The 21,466-nt window shown below is 46.6% G+C and overlaps 1 protein-coding gene across 2 annotated transcripts in view; it reads right to left on the minus strand.

Annotated features, from left to right (window-relative positions):
* Positions 1-21,466, minus strand: part of ADGRD1 (adhesion G protein-coupled receptor D1) — a 110,927-nt gene that overhangs the window by 28,064 nt on the left and 61,397 nt on the right. For both annotated transcript variants that reach the window (XM_041410225.1, XM_041410227.1), the window contains 5 exons: positions 12,635-12,738; positions 10,055-10,166; positions 4,885-5,038; positions 2,496-2,562; positions 1,478-1,544 (listed from right to left, as the gene is read on the minus strand). In XM_041410225.1, the coding sequence (XP_041266159.1) occupies positions 1,478-1,544; positions 2,496-2,562; positions 4,885-5,038; positions 10,055-10,166; positions 12,635-12,738 (504 nt within the window). The remainder of the gene's footprint in view (positions 1-1,477; positions 1,545-2,495; positions 2,563-4,884; positions 5,039-10,054; positions 10,167-12,634; positions 12,739-21,466) is intronic.

Genomic DNA, 21,466 nt, shown 5'->3' on the forward strand with positions numbered 1-21,466 from the left:
AGGCACACATGCACACACACCAGATAGTGTTTAGCCCTGTTATTTCCCTATAGGCACTAACACATTTTTCAGCTGGAATTTCCAATGCCCAGAGAGGTAATTTGTCAGCTCTCTTGCTGCTATTTTGGGCAGAGCTGGGTTTAGACTATTTAACAAATTGCTCTACATGGATCAACCTTGTGAGCTCACTCTTTCTCTTTCTGAAAGTATTTGTATCCCTACAAGAACATCATTTGAGCTGCACAAATGTTATATATCATAAGTCAGAGCCAGACAGTTCAACTCTTACTTTCTCTGCCAAGCAGCTGCACATGCAAACTCTTGGAGGCTGTGCTGGCTCAGGTGAGTGAGCATTTCCCTACCTGGTGTGTTTTGGGTACCACAGCCTGGGATGGTTTGGGGCCACTGGCTGCATCTCACTTCTTCCTTTGGTGCTGAAAATGGCCAGAAAGCAAGTGCTAATGTGAGGAGGGGACATATGAAAATTAGACTATTTTAATTGCTCTCCAGTCATCTGTATCTACATGCCTTTGAATGCAAACTGACACACAGAAGTTCAGGGTATACCTTCTGTTTGCCAGATGGGTACAGAGGTATGCAATGGTAACACTGGTTATGCATACATGGATTTATTCCTTCCTTTGGCTTCTGAGCAGGGTCTGTGGGGGTTTTCTGTGTGATGAAATCTGGGCAAGTTTCTCTCTGCTTTTTTTTTTAATGTCCATGCCTCTAAAACTCTACATAGATCTTTAGACATTAACCTGATGGTTTCACTGATCAGGGAGTCCATTGCCTCTCCAGGCTCTCAATCTGGCATTACAGCCTGCAGAAAGCATTGCAGATAACCTGGTCAGTGGAGGCAGCAGAAACAGGGCAGAAGAGGAGCTGATCTGGCACAGGTCTCTCAAACAATCCTGACTCCTGGAGTGATCACAATTGTGTGCTGAACACAATCTAACGTGTGAGCATCACTCCTCATGCTGTGGAGTGCTGCTGTGCCATGGCCCTGCACCCCTGGGAAGGGCAGCTCATAGAGCTGGACCAGCAAACTCACCTGACAGCCTCACCTGAGCCCAGCAAACTCACCTGACAGCCTCACCTGAGCCCAGCAAACTCACCTGGACAGCCCTGCCAGGCCAACCTGCCTTACCTGAGCCCAGCAAACTCACCTGGAGTGCTGTCCTGGGGCTGTTTCTGAGAGCTGCTAAAGCTCCCAAGAGCACTTGGTCTCACACAGTTATTAATGACCCCAGCTGGGCTGTCCCACCATTTTAGATCCTATCCTTGCCTTTGAATAAAGAAATGAACAGTGTGAGAATCAATCTGCATACACTAACACACAGCCATGCACAACAGAAAATCCGGGAGCAGGAACCAAGGGTTTCTGGAGGACTCGGTGCAGTTGCAGGGGGCTGGCACAAGGTGTGAGCCAGCCCTGCTGGCACACAGGAGCAGCAGCTGCTCTGCTGGTACCTACCAGGATCACAAACATCGCTGGTGCCACGAAAGCCCAGATTGCTCCGTCCTCCAGGGAGAGCCAGCAGCTGCAGGGGACACCAAGGTGTTTCAGAGGAAGCACAGAGTCATTTGATTAGTCATGTTATTAGTTAAAAAAACCCAACTTATAAAACAACTAAGAGTGCAAGAAGAGTGATGAATTTTGGAAGCAGAGACAGGGTAGCGGGGTAGGAAAAGGCTCCTTTTCCCCTCACACTGGGACCAGGGTGGGATCTCACCTGGATTTGTCACACGCTCAGTGTCACCTCGCTGCCCCAGCCCACCCTCACAGGAGTGCAAAGATGGGAAGAGAGGAAATGTTTTATTTGCAATTTGCTGTTCTGGTGTCCTCGGCCACAGGCTGTTTCAGTGCTGGAGCACTCTGAAATGTCTCATTGCAGTGAATTTGTCTCATTGCAGCCAGAGACAAATTGAAGCCCTCCCTGCCTCCCCTGGCTGGTGCTGGGGAAGGGGCTGGCAAACACAATCAGGCCCTTCTTACAGCCCTGAAGAGATCAACCAGTTTACCACCTGTGAAATTATTTTAGGATTAAATCCTATGGTGTTCTTTCAGATAATTTTGCTCTTCTTTTCCTAAACTAGAAAGGAAATTAATTTTCAAAGTTTTGGACATTACCCATTCCAGATTTCAGGTGTGTAACTGCAGTTTTCTTTGGAAGGTTGAATATCTTTTATTAAAGACTACTCTCATCTTGGTGCAAGTTTCCCCCCCCCCCCTGAGCAGGGAGCTCACTGAGGAGCTCTTCAGTGAAAAGTAGGAAAAACACCTCAGGAGCTTTTTGTGCATCATCTCTGTGAAAATCACACTGGAGGCTTCTATGTTTAACATCATCTCTACACAAGTCATCCTTCTGCAGCCTCTCTGCCCTGCTCCTCAGGAGGCTCTTGAGCACCACAGCCCAGTTAACACATTTGCAGATTCCTCCCCATCAGACCTTCATCCCCGTGGCACCTGCAGGAGGGGTTTTTGTACTCACTTGCCACTTTCTCCGTAGCTGTCCAGGGACGAGGTTGCAGAAATGACACAGATCACCAGTGGGCAGCCTGCAGCAAGCAGAGAAAGGCAGATGCAGAGGCATTATTAGGAATAAAAGTACCTCTTCCAGCAAGCCCTGCAAGTTCTGCTAAATTTTGTATGAACAGAACAGCTCAGAGCCATTTTCAAATTAAGTCTAACTTGACATCTTCCTGCAGCTGTTTAATCCAACATTAATTAACTGATGTCAGACAAAATGACTTTTTAATAAAGGACTAGTTTAACTGTTAAACTGTATCAGTGTTAATTCCTTGGGAATCACAGTCCTGTGTCAGCCTGGTTTTGGTTTATGGACTTCCTGCCTCTTGCTACCCCAGCAGTGATACACGTGAAGCACTATCAGCCTTATTTTAACCACCTTCCCCCAGGTAAGTGCATTTTTCTCAAGAATTCAGAATGACTTGGACAGGAGAGCAGAGTTTCTCACAGGGCTGCATGAACAGCAGGTGAGAGGACAAGAGTGGTGACATTTGGGTAACCAGAGTATCACAGCCAGCAAACTCAGACTGCCTCAGGTGCCCAGTCAAGGCTGATTGTAACAAAAATGTGTCATGGGTCTGCAAGATTTCTGTGTTTAGAGGAAACTCTGTTTCCACATGGTTTTGACCGGTGCAGTGGGCTGTGCCCTAGGAGGTGGAGAAATGTTCATGGGATAACATGGGAATTACACAGAGACAGATCTGGTTCTGATCCACAGGAATCACACAAATCACACAGGGGCAGATCTGCTCCTGGTGACACAGGAATCACACAGGGGCAGATCTGCTCCTGGTGACACAGGAATTAAATCACACCAATCACACAGGGGCAGATCTGGTTCTGATCCACAGGAATTAAATCACACCAATCACACAGGGGCAGATCTGCTCCTGGTGACACAGGAATTAAATCACACCAATCACATAGGGGCAGATCTGCTCCTGGTGACACAGGAATCACACAGGGGCAGATCTGCTCCTGGTGTCAGAGCTGCTCTGGCCCCAGCACTGCCAGGTCCTGTTGTGCCACTTTATTCCAGACCAGGAGCTGGAGAGGAGGCAAGGGGTTTATTGCCAGCAGTTCTGAATGCAGAGAAACCCATCCCTTCAAACATTAAATGATTGCCTGCTAATTCCTGTATGATTTAATAAAATGTGAAGGTTTGAGCTTTGATCATCTTACAGAATTTAATAAACAGGTCCCAGACAGAGTATTAGACATGATAGCTTAAAGTTTCAATTTTCTTTTTAATTCTTTAGCTTTTCTGCATGAGAGTTTTACAAAATTCTCTGACAGGCAATTTCTGCTTAATTTGACCACTATCATCCTCACAAATTGTGTAAAGTTTTCCAGTACTGCCAGAAATATCATTCTTGGAAGAAGCACTTTCATTCTTTAATAACTGCAGCTAGAAGCACATTTATAAATATTTATATATTTTTATATAATATATATGAATATATATTGTATAATATATTAATAGATATTTATAAAGATGGTGTATCCTCAGCAGTTAAGAAGCATTGAATTTTGAAAGCTTCTGTGTCTTCTATACAAGGAAAAACCCCAAAGAATACAAAAAAAAAACAGGTTGTAGAAACTCTGTGGCAGACAATTCAAAACAATTTTAGGATATCAATTCTAAAAGGCTAAGTATGTCATTTATTGAGAAAGATGAAGCATTAGACACAAATGAAAGTGTATTTCCCTCCAATGATGAAAAGATCTACTTTGCTTGATGGGGATGAGTATATTCTCCCATTTATATTGGGAAGTTCATTTTCTATTATTTTCTTCTGCTGTGTTATATCAGATCTGGGCAACAAATAACAGCAAATAACGGAATTTATGTCATTTGACAGCTCAGAACAAAGGCTTCACTCTGTGGCAGTTTCAGAAGGAAAGGAAAGTGGCTGAAGTGGGAAAACATCCAGCACCACAAACTGTCACCAGCACCCTGCAAGTGGTGGGACAGAAAAGCTTGGCTGCAGCCCTGTGACACTGCTGTGCCTGCTTTTCACGCGTGGCTTTGCAGAATGCAGGTGGGATACCCCACTGGTGTGAGTCAGAACCACGAAGGGAACACAGCAGCGTGCTGAGGATTCCCTGGCTTTGGCAGGCAGGGGCTGACCTGGCCTGACAGGCTGTGCCTTTCCCTGCACGGCAGGCAGGCTCAGGGACTGCACCTTCTGAAGCCTGCCTGCAGTCAGAAAAACTGCATTTCCCCATGCAACAGACCTACTCTCAGCAAGGCAAACTGTGATCACAGGATGACAATTTCAAATATGCTTCTCAATATAATCTTGTCCTGTAGTGAGGAGACTTAAAGTAAGCAGCTACTAAATGCTTACCCCATCCAATTCCATAATAATATAAGTGCTTGCTTTCTTCTGACCCAAATACTTTGATCACCATGCTGTAAAGATGAAATCCTTCCACCAGCATCCATGCAAACGCACTCAGGAAGAAAAAATGAAGGAGAATGGCCAATATCTTGCAAGGCAGCTAAATTAAGAGTAAAAATGAATACATGAGTTCTTTGTGATACAGTCACGTCAGTTTTCCTTTTTTTAAGCTCTATAGACATTTACAGGCTAAATGCTAAATCACTGGGGTAAAACTGTCTTAGAAAGCAATAGAATATTTCATTTTTCTACTGCATTTTCAGCTTCAGAGTAATAAATCCTCTTACCTTTAAAAGAAAAAATAAAAACCCCTAACAACATTGCCAAATGTGGTGTGGAAATCCAAATGTGTTATTTATTTATAACAGTAGGAGCAATACTCCCATGAAAGTCTACAAAATATTTAGGGAATCAAAACTGAGTGTCTGCATCTGGTTGCTGAGCCTGTAGCAAACATAGGAGTCAGAGAAGTGGGGTACAACGTTGTCCTGCACCCTGCTTTTCCTTGAGGTGCTCCTCTCAGCCATCTTTCATTTTCCTCTAAACCTCTGTCTGACCAGCCTGAAAAACAGGAGAATGGAATCCTTTCTTCTTCCCCAGCCTCAGGTGCTCCCCACTGGCCTTTCCTCATTCTCTGCTTTCCCTTTCCTCCCTCTCTGCTTTCCCTTTCCTCCCTCTCTGCTTTCCCTTTCCTCCCTCTCTGCTTTCCCTTTCCTCCCTCTCTGCTTTCCCTTTCCTCCCTCTCTGCTTTCCCTTTCCTCCCTCTCTGCTTTCCCTTTCCTCCCTCTCTGCTTTCCCTTTCCTCCCTCTCTGCTTTCCCTTTCCTCCCTCTCTGCTTTCCCTTTCCTCCCTCTCTGCTTTCCCTTTCCTCCCTCTCTGCTTTCCCTTTCCTCCCTCTCTGCTTTCCCTTTCCTCCCTCTCTGCTTTCCCTTTCCTCCCTCTCTGCTTTCCCTTTCCTCCCTCTCTGCTTTCCCTTTCCTCCCTCTCTGCTTTCCCTTTCCTCCCTCTCTGCTTTCCCTTTCCTCCCTCTCTGCTTTCCCTTTCCTCCCTCTCTGCTTTCCCTTTCCTCCCTCTCTGCTTTCCCTTTCCTCCCTCTCTGCTTTCCCTTTCCTCCCTCTCTGCTTTCCCTTTCCTCCCTCTCTGCTTTCCCTTTCCTCCCTCTCTGCTTTCCCTTTCCTCCCTCTCTGCTTTCCCTTTCCTCCCTCTCTGCTTTCCCTTTCCTCCCTCTCTGCTTTCCCTTTCCTCCCTCTCTGCTTTCCCTTTCCTCCCTCTCTGCTTTCCCTTTCCTCCCTCTCTGCTTTCCCTTTCCTCCCTCTCTGCTTTCCCTTTCCTCCCTCTCTGCTTTCCCTTTCCTCCCTCTCTGCTTTCCCTTTCCTCCCTCTCTGCTTTCCCTTTCCTCCCTCTCTGCTTTCCCTTTCCTCCCTCTCTGCTTTCCCTTTCCTCCCTCTCTGCTTTCCCTTTCCTCCCTCTCTGCTTTCCCTTTCCTCCCTCTCTGCTTTCCCTTTCCTCCCTCTCTGCTTTCCCTTTCCTCCCTCTCTGCTTTCCCTTTCCTCCCTCTCTGCTTTCCCTTTCCTCCCTCTCTGCTTTCCCTTTCCTCCCTCTCTGCTTTCCCTTTCCTCCCTCTCTGCTTTCCCTTTCCTCCCTCTCTGCTTTCCCTTTCCTCCCTCTCTGCTTTCCCTTTCCTCCCTCTCTGCTTTCCCTTTCCTCCCTCTCTGCTTTCCCTTTCCTCACTCTCTGCTCTCCCTTCCCTCACTCTCTGCTCTCCCCTCCTCAGTCCCTCTCTCCTGGGGGTCCCAGCAGCTTGCCCCCAGCCCCTGGGGATGAAGGCTTTTGTCTCCCTCAGCTGGAGGGCTCCAGGCAGGCAGGGGCTGTGTGGGGGGCTCCACCAGTAGGAACCAGTTTGCTGCCTCAGATGTTGATGGTGAGGTCCCTTTGCTGCGTGAGCTGAGCTGGGCTGGGCTGGCATTTTATTCTTTATGCTGATGATTTGGGAGTTTGTACTCCAATGGAAATTAAAACGTTGGGATTTGGCAGTATAATGAAAATGGAGCCTTTCCTGTACAGACTCACTTGGACTGGTGCAAGGACATTCTAATGCAAATCCAATGGCACTACCTGTGTTCAAAAGCAATAAATTTGGGGTTAATTTGTGTAAGTGAGGTCTGTATGTGGTTTAGTATTTCACAAAGTTCAGTGACATATTATTAAACCAGATTAGCTTATTGACAAAAGCTGTAAGAGCCTTTGCAGTTAATTTTATCATAAGGCTATAAAATCCATTTTAATGCCTTTTGATTTCTACCAGAAGATTAGTCCACAAAAATCTAAATGCAACATAAAGCTGACGTACAGGCTAGTTCTGTCAAATGGATATTTTCCAACTTTTGAGTAGCCAAACAATATGAATGACAAAGCAGCAGAAAAACAGCACACAGTGAAGTAGCAGGAGGCTGGTCTGTATAGAATTTTGTATAATACCTAGTTGCAGATTTGTACATAAAATCCATAGCAAAGTTGCTGCTCATTCTGGTTGGGTTTTTTTGCCTTAATTATTGCTTAGCAGTTACTCTTATATGGCAAAATTGCCTTCTGTAAAGGCACTGAGAAGCTGAGCCCTTCCACACTAAGCCCAAGCCTGCCTCTCTTGCTGCACCTTGTGAAACACCCTACTTTTAGCAGAACACTTGCAAAAAGGCAGCTCTTGTTCTTGCTGCTCTTAGAGTTGACACCCGGAGGGTCTGTGGGAGCAGAAAAAGCAGCCCAGCCAGCAGCAAGGTCTGTCCTACCATTGCTGATGAGAAAGTAAAGCAGGCTTTCAGAAAGGCCTCCCAGAAAATATTTGTCATTTTCTTTTCCTGAGGACAGTCTTAAAACAGATAGGTAATTTTACAGCTATATCACAAACAAAAGCAGCTTGTTTCACCTCTCCGTTTGGATGTTTCCAGCAATTCCAGGCAGGAGTATTGAGTGAGAAAGAGATAAACACCCTGATCCAGAACTGCAGACAGCAGAGACATTGGATTTTCCCAGTTGTGCTGGAAAAATCCAGTGCTGGCTAACACCTTCGACTTCAATTTTCATATTCCTGAGTCTCAATAATACAAAGACATAAAAAGACATCCTGATTTTGGGAAGAATCGCCTTCCTGGAACCTGCCATGATCAGTTAAGACTACCATTTTAGCACTATTGATGATAGGTGTCAATGAGCAGCTTTTCATAAATAAATGAATAAATTAGGTGTACTGGAAAGATTAAAGTTCTGTTTGTGAAGATAGAGCTTTGTGGTTAAAAACCACTATTATTCTACAAAAGAAAATAAAAATCCACTGCTATTCTACAAAAGAAAAATTGCTGTAGAATGAATTGTAAATCATTAAAAAACACATCTGAAAATATCAGGGAATGCTGTATGCCACATCTGCAATCAAAGCTGAAATATCCAAACTGAAATATCCCCAGAGCCAGAGATGGGGAAAGGATGGGGAGGCTCAGGGCAGGGAGGTGATGCCAGCCTCGAGCAGGGGCACCCAAAAGGGCTCAGCAGGACACAGCAGCCCTGGCAGAGCAAAGATTGCAAACTGACCCCTGCTAGTGTAAACACTGCCTCCCTCTTTCTGTAAACCACCGCCCAGCAGCTCAATTAAAGCTGCAATTAAAGGTATTTAGGCTGCTGTCAAAGCTAGTCAGAGTGGGTAATGACAGGAGACCAATAAAAGGATGAATCACAACCCCCGATTCCAAGAGGACAAAGCATAAAAATAAAAACCCAGCAGACAATATTTACATCACATCTGTCAACTTTCAGATCTTTACAGAGTTATCCCATCCAATTACAGCTCTTGCAGAGGAGGTAGGGATAAAAAATCCACGGATTCTGTGAAGCATTCCATTTCTCAAAGCCTGGGGTGTAAAACAGGTCTCACTTCCTCGTGCTACTGTCCTGTTTCACCAAGGCAGGTTTGGGCTAAGGTCCCAGAGAGAGTCTGCACCTACTAAACTGCATCCTGAGCCTGCTGGGCGTTTCACAAGCCTGACTCAGGCAGCAGCCCTGGGTGTGAGCACAGCCTGCCACAAGTGTGGGTGGCACTGGGCTGTCCCTGCAGAACGCGGCTCTGCCTGCTCCCACAGCAGCAACACTGCTGGGCTTCCACACCAGGAGCCTGCTGGGCTGCAGAGAGGCTTTCACACACCATCTCAGGTGACTCAGCTGAATTGTCTGCAAATTTGGGATGGATGAAAAAGAAAAACCTGTGAGAATAGCACACGCTGTCACGCCGAGTGAGCCTTCTATCGCCCTCAAGCCTGTGTCCTTTCAACAGGGTTTTAGCTTTCTACTTACAGAGGATTATTTTCATGCCTGGTTTCTACTGTCTTCAGCCTCATCTTCTGCTGCTCTCCAATGTCTCCATTTCATTTTCCTTCTAAACCATCCCCTCTCATTTTCTCCCTTGCATTGCATGACTCATTCGGGACCCACCCGAATGTTAAACAGCAAAAGAATATGAACTTAGTTTTCCAAAGTGCTTTTAAGTCCTCAGGTAATGACTGCCTGTGCAAACCAGGCATTACAGTTATTTATAAACTTAACAGAAATTCAAAGGATCCCATTTGAGCTGACTATAAATTTAGGTAGCTGTTGTATTGGCAAAATGAACAATGTGCAAACCTCATATTTACTTCTACTGAGAAAAAATACCACCACCACCACCCCAGTAATACAAACCATTGTCTGCTTCTGAAAAATAATGTGGAGCAGCAGCTGGTCACAGAAGTACCGAGTTTTTACCAGCACAAACACAGGGCACCCTGGAAATTTATTGTAAAATCAGGTTTGGTTTCAGCTCTTCAGGTGGAACTTTCCATCAAAGACCTTATGTTACTTTAAATTGCGTTTTTAAAATTAACAGTGGAAAGAAATTGGTTATGTGATGCTGTTAACTTGGCTCATTTGTCTTACTCTAACCTGGCTGCTTTGGATGCCAGTTTTAATGGTTTAGACCCCGGTACCATGCCTAAGGAGACCCCCCTGCAGCAGGACGGCGTTTCTGGGCTAAGGCAAGTTCCAGACAGAGCTCCCAGGGCAGAAGCTGTCCCCAGGGACCCCAGTGACTCACGGTTGCGGGGCTGAGCTGGAAGCTGGCCAGCAGCAGGGCCTGGGCCAGCAGCACGGCGCACGACAGGTTGGCGTGGATGTGGTAGCGCTGGTTGCGGATGGTGCTGACAGACCTGCGGGCACAGAGACACTCAGCACAGCTTCAGGGCACAGAGACACTCAGCACGGCTCTGGGGGCACCAGGGCACCTCCCTCTCACCAGTCAGCACTAAAAGTGGCTCTCGTTTTGCTGGGGTGACCCTGGAGCCTTTGGAGCTCTCCTCCCAGCAGCGTGGGGCAGCTCCTGAGTGGAGCCTTTGGCTGCTGCTGCTCCCCTGGAGGCAGCAGAGGTTGATGTGCTCATGAGGTGATGGCCAGTGACAGAACATCAGCAAAGGGATTGATCCTGGAGGGTGCTGGGTGCCAGGGAGGTCACACCCACTCCTCACAGAAAGCACGTGGCACCTGTGCCCACACTGCTCCTGGGTTTATTTTGTTGGTATTTGCCTTTCTGGGAAATAAGGGAATGGGAAAAGACATGGGATCCAATTCTGATTTATACAAATAAACTTCTGAGCACAGGAACCATAGCTCCATACACAGATGGGCAGTGCCTGTCTTGACAGGGACCTGACTGTGGTTTCAACACCATTTGAGCATATCTCTCTTGGCTTTTCAAAAACCAGCTGGAAATCTGACAAGAACAGGCTTTCCTGGAAGTCTGCTGACCTCGTGTTTCTGTTCTCATCCCAAAATAGGAAACAGAAAACAAAAACATTGATCTGAACATCTCAGGCCTTGCCTTAAATTCTGTTTAAAAAACAAACATTCCTGGTGATAACAGGTTCCCATTCCAATGCACCCTGCCTGCTGCACTGCTCCATGGAACGGGAATGAAGAGGGAGATGACAAGAAGTACAGAGATCCCAAAAGCAGCTCCAAGGATGCTCTGCCTGGTGCCAGTGGCTCTGTAATGAGGAGCTCCATGTGTCACAAGCTGGGCAGTGTCACCCGGGAGGGCAGAGGGCTCATTGCCCTCCTGGGAAGGGGCTGCCATTGCCAGGACATGGAGTAGCAAAGAACTTGCCAGATTCTTCTCCACTTATGTCACAGTCATCTAACACCACGTTGCAAAATTCCACTTCAGCTGCTTAATGAGACCCTGCTCTCCAGTGAAAAGATAATCAAATTATTGTAAATTGGCAGTTTGAAGGATGCTGTATGTAGGTGGGGTGCTTAACCCTGTGACACTCAGCTGGCTCCAAGCTCTCTTCAAGTCTTCTGTTTGCCTCCAGTTCCTTGAGCAGTTTTCATCCCTGCTGCAGCAACACCTCCTCCTTTTGCTCCTTTTTCCTTTCTAAACACTCTAACATCCAATTTTGCCTCAGACTAAAATGGAGCAGATCATTCCCCTTAGCCTAAACGTGCCAACAGCACAATGGCAGATGGGCAGATGTTGGACCTATTTGGAGTGGATTTTGCCACACATTACACTCTTAATCCAAGTATGACCAACAGATCTCAAAACTTGGAAATAATACGGGGTCTGGAAATAAACAAGCACTGCAATCAGTTTACTGAGATTCAGCTAGTCCTTTTCCCTCTTAACAGGATGTCCAAAATACTTGCTTAGGCACAGAAAACAAGAATCAAACTCTTAAGCAGGAACAATATGGTTTAGTGTGTGAAAGGAGGCAAGAATCCCTCTCCTTGCTGGACTCCCAAAGTGCTGCACAGCCTTGGACAAGTTACTTCACCCTCAGTCAGGTTTTCTGTTTCTTATTTAGACACAAACCTTTATGAAAGCTTTTTTCCAGAAATGTTTGTATCAAGCCCAGCTGGGCCTCAAACTCATTTGTCACTACTGGAACATAAACAGGAATAAAGGTCCTGAGTGCCCTGGGGCAGAAACCTTCCCAGCACAGAGAGCCCTCACAGGGCTGCCCTGCGTTGGGCAGGAGATGCAGAGGTTTTAACCACGAGCCATGGAGTGAATTTCACACTGCTTACAGTGTCCTTCACCCCACTAAAGCACACAGCAAACCAGCCTGATGGAGAGCAGCGAGACACTTGAACATAAATGTGGGCTGCATGAGGTAATTGTGTACAAGTTGTGTGAAACTGAAGTCAGGCAGCCAGTGCTGACTGAGACTTCCTTACTGGGCATTCCTTTCTAAACACCCTGCCTTACAGACAGGTCAGTGGAAAAGCAGAAAGTGCTGCCTGTATACTCCAAGCAACCCAAAGATGGGGGGTGGCAGAGGGGTGGTCCTGCAGTCCTGGCTCACGTTGTGCTGGAGTCCAGACCAAGACCTCCTACAAGGCTCTTTGCAAGATTCCTGAACTATAGCAAAGCATGGACAGTTTAAAAAATTTAAAATCTCTCACGAGATTGAAATAGCTTGCTATATAAAGACCATCCCATTTCAGGAAATGAAAGTAATTTAGAAATAACCAACCGAGTGTTACAAATACATGTGCAGAATCTAATTAAGGAAGGTTGTAGAATTAATAGCCTTTGTTTTATCCGGAGCAGCTGAAGGGATCCTGCCTGCCTTTCTGCGTGCCAGCTGCTCAGCAGGTATAAGTTAAAATTACTCACGACAGCACAGCGAACGTGACCAGGGTGATCGTCAGGCAGAAGATGGACAGAGCGCAGCCGATGTAAGTGATGGAGGAGAGGGCCACCTGGTGTTCTCTGGTTAGCTGCACGCAAAGGAGAGACCAGAACACGGCTGTCAGTCGTGTCACACCCGGCACGGCCAGCCCTGCCCTGCCCAGCCCTGCCCGCCGTGTCCCTGTCCTGTGTCACTGCCCGGGTCCCCGGCGGGGCTGGCACTCGGTCCCTGTCCTGTGTCACAGCCCGGGTCCCCGGCGGGGCTGGCACTCGGTCCCTGTCCTGTGTCACTGCCCGGGTCCCCGGCAGCAGCGGTTCCTGCCTGGCTGCAGGGCTCAGGCAGCCAGGGCAGCTCAGCCCGGGTGCTTGCAGGGCCCTGCGATGCTCCCAGCAATGCTCCCTCCCAGTGATGCTGCAGCAATGCTCCCAGCAATGTTCCCATGATGCTCCCAGTGATGCTCCCTCCCAGTGATGCTGCAGCAATGCTCCAGCAACACTCCCAGTGATGCTCCCAGCAATATTCCCATGATGCTCCCAGTCATGCTGCAGCAGTGCTCCCAGTGAAGCTGCAGCGATGCTCCCAGTGATGTTCCCATGATGCTCCCAGCAATGTTCCCATAATGCTCCCAGTGATGCTGCAGTGATGCTCCAGCAACACTCCCAGTGATGCTCCCAGCAGTGTTCCCATGATGCTCCCAGTGATGCCGCAGTCATTCCTGTCCCTGTGCAAGCAGCACCGTGCAGGCAGACCCAGCAAACCAGAGAGCCCATCCTCCAGAGCCGTTGCCAGCCATTAAAATGACAGATCCATTACTGGTTCTGTGTAAGGGATGGAGCCAGCAGGGCCTGCTGAGGGAGCTGGGCTGACAGCACAGGATGGAAAACCCCAGCAAGGAGCCAGTGTGAGCAGAGCAGGGCAAACCTCTGCTCTCGGCCTCTGCTTCGACCTGCTGCCATCTCTTGTGGAGGTAATGCCATTTTTAGGAACATTTAAACTGTAACTCCACGGTGCTCTCCACCAGGATCTGTGTTAAACCTGGACAGAGTCAGTGCAAGAAGGACAGCATGGTTTGGCCACTCATCTTAAATTAATCAGCATGTGTTTTAATTTTCCATGCAAGTTCTCATAAAAGAATGACAAAAGAGCCACACCCAACAAAGGGAGCCAGGCAGCATTAGCGTGTAATAAGTAGAACAGAGCTAGGCAGGAAAAAGCTTTCTCATCCGAGAAGAATTTTCAAACATTTTTCCTGACTTGATTTTGGATAGACTTGACATTTTCATAAACTGAAAGAAAAAAATTAGTCAATCAAAAAGTTTTACTTTTGATGCTTGAAATACTGTGTTATTGTTTCACCCTTGATTTACTATTAATTAAATTCCAAGCTGAAAAATATTCATTGAATATAAAAAAATACTAAAAGGAATTATGCCTTTCCAAAACTTTTTTACAGCACATTTATCTAATAAAAACTACTCCTTTCACATATGTTTGGGATTTTCTGTTATTTTCCACACACACAATAAAATTTCACACCCAAATGAAGTATTCCATTAGAGATTATCAAACCAAAGCAGCTCTACCAATAAACTCCCCATTAAAATTCCTTTTAAAGGAGAGAAATAATGTGCCATGTGGTCATGGGAAAACATAAATACAGACAAAAAGATGTGTTGTGTGTGTAGGTTTTTGCTGCCATTATCTGCCAACTGCAGCAGCTCACATGTGCTGAGTTTCCAGCAGAAGAGCTCAGCAGTCTGAGAGCCATTAAGGGATGCAGCAGCACTGAAAGACAACTGTTGCTATGGTGTTACTGTTCCTAGGAAACATGATGCAGCTCTTGAGTATTTTTTCTTTTTCAGCCAAAGACACATTTCTTTTCCCTGACTGGACAGCATCAATTACAGAAACAAAAGAGTTCTGTGTACTGGAACAGCTTAAAAGCTCCAGATAATTCCTACAAAAGAGATGCTGTCATCCCCCAAAGAAGGCATGTACAGGCATTCTTCACAGAGTATTCCTGAAATGGAGCAGTGTAGAAGTGATTTCCCCATCAGGTATATTCATGTCCAAAATGCAGGGACCTTGTTTCCTGGTGCCTCCAGCAGACACCCTTTTCCCTGGCTGCAGGTGGCTCACAACTCTACAGAAGGAGGAGCGGAGCTGAGGAAGCTTTTCAGATGTAAAATCACTCTCAAATCAGTATTTCTCAGCAGTCCTTGAGCCAGAAAATGTTCCCTAGAGAGTTTCCCTGCTCAGGGAGAGTTCAGATTTACAGTGCTGGGTCCTGGTGCTTGCATTGCAGAGCTCTCAAAGGGCTGGTGGTGCCCTTACCATCACAGACAAATGCAGAAGATCCCGAGGAGCAAACCAGTGGAAATGGGCAAAAATCACAGAATGGCCTGGGTTGGAAGGGACCCTAAATCCCACCCAGTGCCCCCCCTGCCATGGCAGGGACACCTCCCACTGTCCGAGGTGCTCCAGCCCCAGTGTCCAGCCTGGCCTTGGGCACTGCCAGGGATCCAGGGGCAGCCACAGCTGCTCTGGGCACCCTGTGCCAGGGCCTGCCCACCCTCCCAGGGAAGAACTTCTTCCCAATGTCTGCTCTACACCTTCCCTCCTTCCCTTTGAAGCCATTCCCCCTGTCCCTGCCTGCTCCTGTAAGCAGTTTCTCTCCATCGTGTAGGCTCCCTTCAGTGCTGGAAGGCCACAATTGGGTCAGCCTGAAGCCTTCTCCTCTCCAGGATGAACAAACCCAGTTCTTTCCATGTGGGAAAGGTGTTCCATCCCCCCAGTCAAACTGTTTGGTTTTTTCCCACAGTAATCCAAAAGAAGATGATAATCACGCAGCTGTTTTTTTCTCTCTAATTTCTTTGATGTCACGTTTCTAAGAAAGTCTGTCTCTGGGTTTTAGTTCTGCCTTTCTCCAGAAACCTCTGCAGGGCAAGACAAAATGTGACTCCAAGTGAGCCTCTATGACTTAGAAATGAAAAAGGGGAAAAAAATCACTTCTACAACAAAATGTAGAAGATTCACTGAAACCTGAAATAACCTACACGGGTCCCTGCATCTGTGAGCTGGAAATTGCTCTGGTGAACACAACCAAAATCTGACGAGGCTGCTCCCAGATCAATACTCACATCAGCCGGGTAACAGCCTTGTGAAAAGCTCCCCCTCCGGCCCCGTGTGAGGCACAGAGCTGGGCTTTGGGCCGGGTTTAATGGCCAGGAAGGACCAGGGGAGCCTGCAGGGGCTGCTCGGGGGGAGCTGGGAGGGCAGAGAGCAGCTCCTGCCTGCGCAGATGTGAACTGCGGGGGAAGAACATGAAAAAGCACGGAAAACAGCACAAAAAGAGGCTTGGAATGGTTCCAGGGTGTGCAGCCTCGCTGCAGGGCTGTGGTGAAGGAGGAAAGAACCTGTCTTTAAAGACATCAGATCTCCACAAACCTCTCAACCCAGCTGTCACAGCACATCTGGATGTGGTGTGTTCTCAGCTGAGGGGATAACAAGGAGCAATTTGTTAGAAGTACCTGGCTTGCCAAAGCATTGGGCCTCATTAATTAAGAAACTATTTCAATTAATTCCAATGCTCTGATAAGGGCTGATTTTACCTTACCTCAGCTTGTCTTTTTGAAAGTTTACAGACTTCCTGCATGATGTGGAATATAAAACAGTAATTTGGGATGTTTTTGTAGTCAGCACAAAAACTCTAATCAAGCTGCAATGCTATTATTAAGGAAAACAGCATTAAAAAGTACCAAATAAAACATTGAGCAATCTGTGAAGTCATCCCATGAGCCTGATTCTCACACTTGTCCCAATCTACATTAAATTATTCTTTTCTTCTACAATGTTTTGCTTCCCCGTGTTTAGATGGTCATTCTTTTACTCTGAAAAGCCAGGAAACGAGCTCATCCAGTCGTGAGTGTCAGCAATCACCAACACTAAGAGACAGATGTTTTAGTTTCAGCTTTCACAAGGTGAAATCAAAAATTCCTGCCTCATATGAAACTCCCACCCTTCCAGCTTAGGCTGTAACACCCCTTACCCTGAGTGCTGCTGAAAGCCTGGCCAAAGAAGGGGACAGAGCAGATCCACCCTCCCGTGGCAGCACAGCCCACTGTCCCACCCCTGCTCTCCCTCCTAAAAGAACTTACTACATTGCTTAACACTTCTATTTTGGAAACTCACAGCCAAGCAAAAACTCACCCACAAGCAAGCCTGAGAAATGATCCTGGAAAGATACCAGTTCAGACTCCAAGAACATACCCTTCATTTATAATGCTGCTCATAGCAAAAAAAATTAAAAAAAAAAAGAAAGTGATATCTAACCCCTCTGTTTATAAATAACTGCACGGAAGATGAAAATATATTAGTATAATGAGATGGTACTTTTCGTATCTGGAAGAGCTGGGAAAGGTCATTCAGGCTGAAAGACTTATTCAGCAGGCTCTACAAGAAAAATAGTTTGTGTCTAGAGGAGAAAAGCTCCTCATGTGTGTGAGGTTACTGAGTGGCCACACACGGGAGCACAACAGCCCCTGGGCAGCTCAGAGCACCTCCTGGGCTCTCTGCTCAATGCTCCCTTTTTCCAGGGGACTGTGCCCCCCTGTCCCTGTCCTTTGGCAAATTACTGCCCTCTCAGGCTGCACCTCTTCTGCTTGGCAAAGAGTGAACTTTTGGCTTTCTCCAAAGGAAGGGACTGTTTGGGAAAGTTCTAACCTAAAATTTTCTGCAAATCTCCCTCTATTTCTGCCTTCAGGGGTCACACATCAGACAAAGGGCTGAGCTCAAATATTTCAACCAAGGCTTGTCACAGCTGACCCTGACAGGGTTTGTCCCTGTACCGAGTTACAGCTTCACTATTTAGACACCAAAAGCAGTAATTTCACTGTCCAAAGTACTTTAGAAGCCTCCTTTCTGAAAAACAATTCATCTTCCCAAAATAAGGCAAGTTCTTGAACCAAAAAAGGTTTTACAGCCTCAAAAATGAGTCCTGCAAGCTGAGGAAGAGATCCTACTCTGGTGTGTAGCTTAGCCTCACTCACTGGTGCAGCCCAGGATGTTTGCAGGTGCCCGTGCAGAGGATTCGTGTCATTAAACCAGTTACCTGTTCACTGCTGGAAATGCCATGACATTCTGCCCTACATCCAAACAGAAGAGTGAGTCAGGTTTTCACCTCCCTTTTGGTCAGCCTTCATCTCACAGGAAATCCCCACGGTGAAGCTCCTTGCAGTGCAGATGGATTTTGCTGTTTGCTGACCTGACAGATGTGCCAGGGGCTGCCCAGCACTGACAGCCACCCTCAAACCCCTCTGCAAAGTCTGACCCTCCTCCCTGAGCCTTTCCTGGGGGAGCAGGGCAGGGGCTGAGGGGGAACAGGTAAGGCTCAGCCAAATCTCCTGAAGTTGTACCTTTAAAATGTAATCTGGATCCAATAAAGAAAAGGATGAATAATTAACTTTGGCAGCCTGAGTGTCTCAGAGACATTAAAACGCTGGCCCTGGCTGATGAAGCTAATGGTTTTAATTGCCTCCAGAAAGGCTGCTGAAATTCAATTGCAGTCCAGAGAGGCCTTTATTTATATGTTAAATAATAATAACAACAATACAAATCTCTGTTTCCCTTCAGCTTGCCAAGTACTTTGTTAGGTACATAACATTCCATTTTTTAAAATTAATATCTGTGATGAGCTCAGGAGGCTCAGTCTGCTCCCTGAGAGCACAGGACTGATTTTGGTGGGGCCATGCTGAATGGCACTGCGCAATCACTGCCCACAGAAAAGCCTAATTTGATGCACAAACTTCTTTTCTCAAGCCACGATGCATCAGATACTGTTAATTCAAAGAAAAAAAGGCCTCTGAGAGTCACGCTTCACAATGCAATCATCTTTATCAGCCATTGCCAGCAGAATTGTTTTTGAATTCCCTTTCTCCATTAACTCCACAGTTCTTAGCAATCTGCAATAAAATGCTGCAGAGGGGGCTTTTCAGGATTAAAGGCACATTTTCCTCCAGCCAGCCCAGCCTGGTGTTGCTTATTTAAAACTTTTCACTGTGACACAAAAAATACAGAATTTTCCAAATATCTCTGCCAAGATATTAATTAGTATTTTTAAACACCCACATCATGTTTCAAAGTAGTTCTGGGCACTGTATCATCAAACAGTAGGGGTTCTGCTCATTACAAAGCTCAAACAGCAAGTTCTTAGTTCAAATGAAGCTTGAAGGAAGCACGGCAGGGAGGAAGGACTCAAGTTGAGAAGTGGTATCAGATTCTAATAAAGTTTGGGGACCAGGAAAGCTGATATTTCCAAATACTAAAATCTGTTAGTGCAACACAGAGCAGGGTGGGTTTTTTCTGCCTCCCTTTCAAGTCTAAGGCTCGTAGGAAATGTTAAATGCTGTTTTCACAGTAGACTGTCCCGTGAGACTCAAGGAGCTCTTCTGCCCACCAGCAGGGCTGGTGCAGCTGCCCTGTGCCCTCTGTGCCCAGCAGGATCAGCCCCTCCTGCTCTGTGCCCTCTGTGCCCAGCAGGAGCAGCTCCTCCTGCCCTGTGCCCTCTGTGCCCAGCAGGAGCAGCTCCTCCTGCCCTGTGCCCTCTGTGCCCAGCAGGAACAGCTCCTCCTGCTCTGTGCCCTCTGTGCCCAGCTCCTCCTGCCCTGTGCCCGCTGTGCCCAGCAGGATCAGCCCCTCCTGCTCTGTGCCCCCTGTGCCCAGCTCCTCCTGCTCTGTGCCCTCTGTGCCCAGCAGAGCAGAGTCCCCGAGAGCAGCACCCCGAGCCGCGGGTCCAGCAGGACACAGCAGGGCAGGTCTGAGCCCGAGACCTGGCAGAGCAGCTGAGGAGAGCGACACACCCAGCTCCCAGGACATTCCATGGAAACGAGTGCCCAGCTCCGTTTTCCCAGGGCTTTGGCTCCACCTGGGCCCAGGGCTGGCACGGAGGGAGGCTTGTGCCCCGGGTGCCCCGGAGCCCCCACCCCAGCCTGGGGACAGAGGGCACAGGAAGGCCACGGCAGGGGACACACTGAGCACACAGTGACTGCATCCAAAGGGAAAAGTGATGGATAAAGGCGCCCTGCTCGTAACATTTTTAAACTGCATGGGGAAATCCTTCAGTCAGCAAGAAGAACTGGCTGCCAAGTGGTTCAGTGCTTTCATTGCCACCACAGAAAGGAGGTCTAAGTTCTTTTGGTGAGTGTTCTGATTAAAATAGACTACTCTATCATGCTTCTCAAACAAAGCAGTTATTTTGACAGTTATAGCACTCTTAAATATTTGTGCTTTTCCAAAATGAAAAGTCGTTTTTGCTCTCCCCTGCTGAGTGAAATTCAGTAACTGCCAAACAATTCTCTAAGGAATTCGAGGGGTTTGGTATCCTGCAGCACTAGCCCCAGTTTTTCCCGTGTAATTCTGTGGGATTAGGGACAACCAGAAATTCTCCTATTTCCTCCCATCAAATCTACAGAGCTGTGCTGGCACAGGAGTGGAATAGCAAAGGAATGAACAATGGCTCTGGTTCAAAACCAAGAGCAGGGCAAGATTTTCAGGGAAGATGAGCACGGGCATCCTAAGGACAAAAGAAATCTGATGCCCAATCCCAGCGTGAGCCCAAAAATCAGGGAGATTTCTCCTCCACAGGGACAATAATCACTGCAGTGAAACCCAGGGGGAAGTGGAGAGAGTGAGAAAGAGCAAAGAAAGTTTACAAAGCAATGCTGGAATAAACACCCAGGCTGATTTATCTCTGTTCATCTGATGGCTGAGGGCTGTCTGAACTGTCTGTGGAGATCTTTTCAGTTACACAAACCGTCAGTGGTAATAAACAAGGACCAAAAAAATCACAATGCCTCTCCGATTTTTAAATATGCAACACAAAGAAAAATTACTGGACTAAGGCATTATTCTTTTTATGTTCCCAGCAATGAAAAGCATGCTGAGAAAAGTAATTATGTAAAAATTACAAAACAGCAGAAATCAGAGAGTGCCACATTATTTCCATTTCATTGTCCTATTTGAGTATGGAGCTGGCTGAAAATTTTAAGAAAAAAGCTTATGATTTCAGACTGCTATTTTATTGCACACAAAGTGCAGTGTTTGATTAATAACTGCAATATTAGATTTAGGAAACAATGCTCCAAACTGATAAATTACATATTTACCCCCATCTTTTTAAAGCATTTTGCAATACTAGACTTTTTCAAAACAGCCCTTATGAACACGAATTGATGCACCTTTTTATCAGTCAGCCATGCATTATCAAAACTCAGCTTCAACAGTGAAAGATAAAATAAAACCACATATATTGCCTCAAGAAAATAAATTTGGGATGATTTTCTCTTTGTAAATAGAAGCTCACGGATGAATACCCAAACCTTTTCAAATTCCTGGGCTCCCTAAAAATGCTAAGGGTTGTTTCTGCAGTTCCATCATCAAGATCAGATGGCTTTAAGTATTTTCCCTGCATAAACACTTGTCTGCTTACAAGCCCATTGGTGAGCTGCTTGAACTGTATTGATTGATGGTCTCTTCTGAATTGTGAACAGGCTAGAGTGGCATAAAAAACAAAGTCATTTCTAGCTTTAGAAATGCAGAAAATGTGTTCAAAACCCCAAACAATTTCTACCACAGATTGTATAACACTACTGCTTAGCTGGAAATGTCCCTCCACATGTGAACTTTATAGGAGCCATTTTTATACTCTCGCAGTTGGAAAAGACAGCAAGAGGAAAAACAGGAAAAAAGAGCAATTTAAGAGAATGGTTTAGGAGACACAAATATTTCAGCTGTGTCCTGCACTGGTGTTTTGGGGGAGG

This window comes from Onychostruthus taczanowskii, unplaced genomic scaffold (assembly GCF_017590055.1).
Source record: "Onychostruthus taczanowskii isolate IOZ18803 unplaced genomic scaffold, ASM1759005v1 scaffold32, whole genome shotgun sequence".
Classification (NCBI taxonomy): domain Eukaryota; kingdom Metazoa; phylum Chordata; class Aves; order Passeriformes; family Passeridae; genus Onychostruthus; species Onychostruthus taczanowskii.